This window comes from Amborella trichopoda, chromosome 11, assembly GCF_054954075.1.
Source record: "Amborella trichopoda isolate Santa Cruz 75 chromosome 11, AtrichopodaSantaCruz75HAP2 v2.0, whole genome shotgun sequence".
In the NCBI taxonomy this organism is placed as follows: domain Eukaryota; kingdom Viridiplantae; phylum Streptophyta; class Magnoliopsida; order Amborellales; family Amborellaceae; genus Amborella; species Amborella trichopoda.
In genome coordinates, this window is record NC_142346.1 from 32,676,045 (window position 1) to 32,684,144 (window position 8,100).

The 8,100-nt window shown below is 36.9% G+C and overlaps 1 protein-coding gene across 1 annotated transcript; it reads right to left on the reverse strand.

Moving 5' to 3' along the window:
- Window positions 1-1,940: 1,940 nt before the first annotated feature.
- On the reverse strand, window positions 1,941-6,478 carry LOC18425724 (germin-like protein 9-3). The gene has a single exon (XM_088851637.1). It carries the CDS (start codon window positions 2,728-2,730, stop codon window positions 2,104-2,106), a length of 627 nt encoding a protein of 208 aa, XP_088707763.1. The 5' UTR covers window positions 2,731-6,478; the 3' UTR covers window positions 1,941-2,103.
- Between the last annotated feature and the right edge of the window lie 1,622 nt (window positions 6,479-8,100).

The window sequence follows — 8,100 nt, forward strand, 5'->3', positions numbered from 1 at the left end:
AAATAATTTTATTCAATAAAAACTAAAAAAAGAACACACAAAATTGTTAGATCAAGCACTGATGCTCAAGAGCCAAATTGTGACATTGTGACTCGAGCCATTGCAACTATCTACTCAAATCAGATAATTGTCTACTCAGTAAAAAATAAAATATTTTTTATTTTTCAAAATACCCCTCGATACGAGGTTTTTTATTAACAAGGTAGTGCCCTATGCTTTAGGGGTAATGGTCAGGCGGTCAAAAATTAGGATCTTCGAACCACCCCGCGAACACAATAAAAACCAGCAAAGAAGTCTGAGGTCTCCATCCTCATACCAATATTTTTTTCAAAAAATAAAAAATAAAGTGCAGAATGATGATGGGACCTTGGATTACCTTAAAATTAAGTTTTGTTCAGTCCAAATAGCGGTCTCGGGTCCCATCCTCTGACCGCTATTTTTCTTATAAAATAATAAAACACATTCCGAAGATGAAGACCTTGCACCACTGTTTTTCTAAAAAAAACAAAAAGAAATTATTGATGCCTTACTTCTCAAGGGAAATAACAAATGCAACTTGCATCCCTTAGTGGCAATTGCCTCTCTCTATCTCTCATTATCTGAACATGCAGCTGCTGAAAAATTTTCTCGTACCTTTCCTATCAATTGCACATGGAAACAATTTCCCTCTGTGTTCTCCCTCGGCGTCCGAAGTCACCAACTTCGGACCGCTTTATTTTTGTTGACCGTTTGAGGATGGGGACCTCGAACCGCTTTCTAAGTGAGAAAAACTTATTTTTAGGGCAGTTCGAGTTCTCTATCTTCGGACCGTGCTTTATTTCTTATATTTTGAAAAAAACAATGGTTTGTGTATGGGTCCTCCAACCGCTCTATTGGAGTTTTGTTGTGTTTGCAAGGCGATATGAGGATTCTATCCTTAGACCGCTTGGGCATTGCACCTAATGCTAGGGCCATTACCCTACTAACGAAAATCATAAAACAAAATTAAAAATAAAATGTGGTCCGAGGATGGACGGTGGGGCAATTTTGAAAAAAATAAAAAAAGTGGGTTGATGTGCATAATTTACTAGTGATTAACATACGGAACCTAATTTTTTTTTAATATACGAAATGCTCTATTTTTGTGCAGAGATTACAAAGAAGGTCGATCAACCTGCCTTTTTATTTTTTTCAAAATTGCCCTTCAATTTGAGGATGGAATCCTCGGTCTGAATTTTAATTATTTTTTTAGTTTTTTCTTTAGTAGGACAGTGCCTCAAACATTAGGTTAATGCCCTAGCAATGAAAAAAAAAAAGAAAAAAAAAAAGAGAATTAAAATTCTGTCTGAGGATGTCCTTTGATTGAAGACCAATTTTGGAAAAAAATAAAAAAAGGTGGTTGAACGACTTTTTTTTGTAATTTCCATCTATAAATGGAGCATTTCGTATTTTAGAAAAAAATTTAGGGTCCGTATTTAAATCACTCAAATATCATAGATACTAAAAAGAAAAATTGTTTCATGCAAGCTAGATCGCATCTCTACATATACAGTCATGAGGTATAAAGCATTCATCTTAAAGATGGATGCAAATAGGTTCGGTCTAAAAACAGTTGAAACTAACAGTCCAAATGTTTTTTAATTGAATTATTATTTTTTATTTTTAAAATTTATTTATTTTTCATATTCATGATCTCCATGTTAGAGATTACATGGCCTTAAAAATTAAGTCCAAAAGTCCATCGCAAATATTTTTTTAATTGAATTATTATTTTTTATTTTTAAAATTTATTTATTTTTCATATTCATGATCTCCATGTTAGAGATTACATGGCCTTAAAAATTAAGTCCAAAAGTCCATCGCAAATATTTTTTTAGTAGAATTATTATTTCTATTTTTTAAAATTTATTTATTTTTTCATATTCATGATCTCCATGTTAAAAATTAAACAAAAAAATCCATTTCACAAGTAGATTTATTAACGGGCCTGCAATTCTACCAATGCGGGCTTGGCCGCATAGCAACCGGGTCCAAGAACAAATGTAGCAAACAATATCAAGGAATCAATAATACAAGTAATAGACACACACAAGCAGGCATAAGCCATGTACTTAAAAATCATTCTCAAGGCTTAGGCGGGGCGAGTCCAGCCTTAAGTTTCTGGATAGTTGCAACATCAGTCTTCAAAGACTTGGCCAAGACATCGTCACTAATCCCACTGGTGAAGAGAGTAGTCGGAACGGACACCGTTCCTGCACTGGCACTCCCAAATGCCGACAAAGCCATGGCCGGATATTGAGCATTGGAGTTATACTGGTAGTGAACCAAGCCTTTCGGGAACACAAACATGTCTCCAGTTAGAAGGGTTTGAGCATAAAGCTTGCCAGTAGTGTCCACCACCCCTACCTCCAAAGAGCCTTGTACCAGGAACAGGAGCTCTGCGGAGCGTGGGTGGGTGTGTGGTGGGTTCACGCCACCAGAAGGGAATTGCAGTACAGCGTACGACACACTTTGGCCATCCAAAGCTGGGAACTCGGCTTTAGTAGCTTTTGTCACCTTGAAATTGGGCGGCGGGCTGGATCCTACAACAACTCGCATGCCTGTAAACGTGAAGAAGTTGCCGTCTGGATTAGTGATGTTGGCAGGGAGGATGAAGTCTGAGAGAATGTCCGGGTCACCTGCATTAGTGGACATGAGCACCATGGCCCATGAAATCACCATGCATAGCCCATAAACAATGGTGGAAGCCATTGGTAATGAATATTTAGGTCAATGCAGCAAAAGTTGAATGTCTGTGGTCGTGTTTGAGTTTGTGGAAATGGTATGGGGCATTTATATGTATGTGTAAGGAGTGAGGAAAGTGGAAAGCAAGAGGTTTTAGTTGTGAGGGCTGGCCGGCTTATGCGTTAAAAATCACAAAGCCCAGGCTGGCTTTATTTGTAAAGTTTGAGGCCTTAGGTGAAAACAATGTTAGTAGCTTAAGGAGGTGGGCTTGCTTTGTTTTATTTTAGGCCGGCATCATTTTGGTGTACAACAGTTTCCAATGGCTAGGGATTCCCGCTCTTGACGTAACAGGTAAAAGGATGGCTTATTTGGGCTTTTTCTTATTTCGCGATTTATAATCACTAAACCGGATTGGGTATGGTGCGTGTACTAAATTTCTATAGATTTTATGGTTTTTTTTCTTTGGCTCTAGAGGTTTGGCCTATCTAGATTGGAATCATTGATCGGGATTAAGTTGTTGAGTTAGTGTAGACATCCTTTTGAAATTCTAGCTAAGAAAACTCCAAAAAATTTCGATTTTGATCCTAAAGAACCACACAAACCCTAGCAGACTAAAGGAAACTTAGACTCAATTTAAGAACTCCAAAATTACCCAAATCTATTTCAACTTGAAGTAGAGCTCAAGATCTTTCCAACGGTCCAAGAATCGCTTGAATCGGACATACGGAAAAGATATAGCAAATGACAATTTAGACCCTATGAGACCCAAGTATCGGGCCGCGGGCCAGGCTGTAATGCGGCTAGGTAAGGCCATACCCAGCATGATGATGTAGACAGGGCTTGATGATGCAGTCAACGTGTTTTATGATCTTGGATTAGAAACGGCTAAAACTTCATAAATCTAAAAAAATTCAAAAAAATTAAGAAAAATTACCAATTGAATCTTATAAATACCACATCTTCCTAACCCAAAAGGAGGATGACAAGGGATTTTTTTGAATTAGATAAGGCTAAAACTTCAATATAAACTCCCTAACTCAAAAGGAGGATGAAAAAGAGGCCAAAAAAGGAAAGAAATCCTTTAGAAATTTCTGAGATTAGAAAAATTGCCTAAAAATACCAAGAAAATAAAAAAAACCCTTACAAAATTACTAAATAAATTAGAAAAATCCCCAAAAATCTCAAAAAAATCAGAGAAATCGCAAGATTCATATTCAACATCTTGAGATACCAAAATATTTTGAAAACTAAGGAATTTCTCATCCAATCCTAAGAAAAAAACCTAGATAGACCATACCTAAAATTCTCAGTTTTTTCCCCTGCCTTAGGAACCCTAGATGTAGGTCAAATAACCTTAGATCTACTAGTTTCAGCAAGCAAAGACATCCAAAAAAAGAAGAAGATGGTGGTGTAAATCGGAAGAGCGGCTTGATCTCTCAAAACTTCGGGTTTCGGGTCCCTAGAGCTAAGTATCACTTTTTTTTTTTGCTTAATTTAGTTTGTTTTTCTTCATTTAATTCTCTGTTTTATTTTATTTTATTTTGAATATTAAATTATTATTAAATTTGATTAAATTTAGGAACGTTTTTAGGTCAAAATACGGATTTGGAGCTGGCGCTGCAATAGATTCAGAAAAAGACCGGATCTGTATAGATCTAGGATTTTTTCTGAGCCCAAAATTCAAACGACCCCACTCTCTGTACTTTTTCAAAATTAATTCATATTTTGCTAATATTTGAGCAGATCTCATCCCAGAGATCAATGCAGATCGGAGTGTATATAGTTTGGCGCCGACCGTGGGGCACCTTGAGCTTCATATCCGTATTTTAGATTTAAAAACTTCTACTTCTTTTTATTCTCATATTTATTTTTCCAACAAAAATAAAAATAACAAAGAATAAAAAAAGAAGAATATTGAGGTAGATTTAAAAAGATTTCTTTTTATTAGATTCTATATTTGCTTTCTAGATCTTATTTTTTTTCTCTCTCCATAAAAAGTTTAAGATCTTTTTCCTCTCAATCTTTAGATTATCTTTATTTTTTTCAAATCATCTTTCTTTTAGATCCTTCTTGATCATCTTTACCATTAGATCTTTCTTTTATATTCATCTTTTAGATTATCTTTTTTGATAATCTTTTAGATCATCTTTGTTTTTTAGATCCTTTCTTAGATTTATCTTGATATCCTCTATATCATATTTTTCGTATCTTCTTTCATTCATGTTTATCATCTTTAAATCATTTTTATCTTCTGTAGATCATAATTATCTTTTTTAAATGCATTTTTATCTTTTTAGAATACATCTTTTAGAAATAATCTTTATCTCTTTCCTAATAAAAAAAAAAAAAAATTTACCTCATTTGATAAAATACTTTATTTTTTTAAAAAAAAAGAAAGAAAAGAAAAAAAAGATAGATCTAGGTCTTCTCTACTTTATCTGCTTAGATTAGAAATAGATCTCATCTTTCTTTCTTTTTTTATCTTGTCTTTTGTTGTTAAACCCTATCGACATTAGAAAAAAAAATATTTTTCTTTTAGACGCTTATTTATCTTCTTTTTTTAGATAACTCATAAAAATAGTAAAAAATAAAAAATAAAAACAAAAGGATAAAAAAAAGGAGAATATTTTTTTTGCATAATTTTCTAATCATGTCTGTAGTTTGTGATGACTCAGATACTGAGTCTACTGCATCATCTAGGCCCCCTAGGATGACTAGACCCACAAGACTTTATGGCTCAGATTCCTGGGCCTACCCTGTCTCAGGTCATTCAAGATCAGGCTCCAATGAATCCATTGTCCCACACCCACGGTTACGTATAGTCTGTAAGTCAATCGAGCCGTGGTGTCCAGCAAGTATGTATAGCCCGAGGCACCCTCAATAGTCAAGGTGTTCGACTAGGGTCTAAAGAACTAGAGTTGAACCCATATTCGTCATCTAGGTCTAAGATTAAGGGAGATGCTGCTCAATTAGGGACACATTTCCCACAAAACTCTAGTTCTAGGGGACATGCTGCCCAATCAGTAGCTAAAACCCCTCTATCTGTCAAATCTAAGGGAGATGCTACCTAACTAAGGTCTCATCGCCCACAAGTACCTGAGTCTAAGGGAAGTCTCGCTAAACTGGCAATTCACCCCACATCATCATCGAAGTCTAACAGTGATGACTCGCATCTGTCTAGCTCCAGAGTTGATACTGCCGAACTAAGGGCGCGCCATCCACCTCTACGAAAGTCCAAGTCGAAGGGAGTTGCTGCTAAAATTTAGAACATTGGCAACACCCCATGTGACGTCCCAAAACTTCCGGTGTGGTGTTGTGCACAGCAGAAGGAGGCGCACAGCGGGATAAGGCAAAGTGCGCAGCAAGGCGAAATGAATGTGTCGACGTGAGTGTTAGTGATGCAATGGATTTAGACCGTCGGGACTGATTATGTAGGATGGTCCTTGAGGGACCACCCCCTTTTCCCTCTTTCTTTGCCCTTTTTCTTTTCTCTTCTTTTTCTCTTCCTCGTTGTGCCACTTGCTGCCCTCCCTATGACACTTGGAGGTGGCTTACTGCCACCTCACCTCCCCCTTCTCCTTATTTCTTTTAAACCCACCCAGCTCTCTCTCCCTCTCTTTTCCTCTCACCCTCATGCCCTCCACTCCTCATCTCTCTCTCTCTCTCTCTCTCAGAAATTTGGGGAAGCTTGGAAGAAGCTCCCTTACCTCATTGTTGGAGCCCTTGTAGAGGAGCTTGAAGTGGCTATAGAAGGAAAGATTGGAGGGTACTTTTGTTGTTAAAGTAAGTGGTTCATTACCTTGTCATTTCATAGTATGAATTGAACATGAATCAAGCATGATTTTGATCCTAGAATAAGCATGAATAATGCATGCGGTGAGCATGAAAAGGGTGTGAACAATGACATTATATGCACACTGTTCTGTTATGATTTTTCAGCAACAATTACTTGCCTTTGCATTATAAATGAGTGATGAAAATCTTCAAATTATTGGGGGAAACTTGTGAATTAAGGGGGCATATGTATCTATTATGTGTTAAAAAGGATTGCATATTGATTTCTATTGAAAGATGGAAGCTACGAATAAATCTTTAGGGCATGCTATGACTGTGACATGAAATTCCAGGGACTTTGTATGATTTTGTAACACGTGATTGGACTATCAAATAGTGTCAGAATTGCCTCAAATTATAATCATTAGAAAGGTCTATGAGTCTATTTTAATCTTCAGTTTTGGGTCCAACTGAAAGTTTGAATAATTTGAAAGTTATACTTCACTTTATGCACCTATGTCACTGTTGACAGACTGTGTAAATTTTCAGAAATATCACTCTAGTTATACTAAGGTTTCGTTTGACCAAATGCAGTCCAAATAACTCATAACCATAGCCATTTGAAAGATACACGAGTTTACTATGAGTTTCATGTTTTAACCTTATACCCATGGCACTCAAGACTGTTATAACTTAAAGCTCATCATCTAGGAACTCTTAGATAAGGGTGCTATCAACTACACTCCCACCGATGCACTGGTAGAGGCCTCTAATCAAAAGATGTGAATATTTGCTAATCTATTCTCGAATAATGGCAAGAAAGTTGAATTGAATCCTCCAAGGAGGCCAGATCAGTTGTCATTACAATGATTGAAGATAAGTTACTCAGGGGAGACCTTAAAGTGCAAAACCATAAGGATACCCAAGAAAACCTCCTAGTTTCCCCTTGGGATCATGTCATCTTCAAAAGTAAAGAAGCCATAGTCAACAAAGATCCATGCATAAACATAATTTCAACTAACCGGGACTACACTCCATCGCAAGATGAGAAAGCTGAAAATCCAGGAGAATCTAGACCAGTGTCATCATCGTGGCCAGTAAAAACCCTAAAGAAGTTGACTACCTCACGAGGAGAGGAAACCACTTAAAGCCACATCGATTGATGGCTGACACTCTAGAGCAAAGGCTCGAGAATCTTCCCAAAGTTGATCAAAGTCCTAGCATGCCCAATGAAACAACAATGGAACAAGAAACGGACATTGCTGAGCCTATCACACAGTACAACTTGCCAGCTCATCTTAGTAAAATTCCAGCATCCATTTTATCATGGATCTAATGAAGAACTCGCCCATTCATCGGTCCCAATTTGAGGAAGTACTTGGAAGGACTCATGTCCCTACCCATACTCCCGAAGAGCTAAGCAACATGATCAATCTTTTAAAGGCACTGACCCCCATTACATTTACTGATGATGACATACCTCCAGGGTTCAATCATTTTCACACGCATCCACTTTATATCACTGTTTTCATGAGCGGTTATGAAATTAGGAGAGTGGTGGTTGACAATGGGGCATCTCTGAACATTTGTCCCTTGAAAATTATTCTAAGGGTAGGGTTATAA

Bases quoted from the DNA above. Each gene is read 5' to 3' on its own strand.
- LOC18425724 (XM_088851637.1), bottom strand. From the start codon at position 2,730: ATGGCTTCCACCATTGTTTATGGGCTATGCATGGTGATTTCATGGGCC.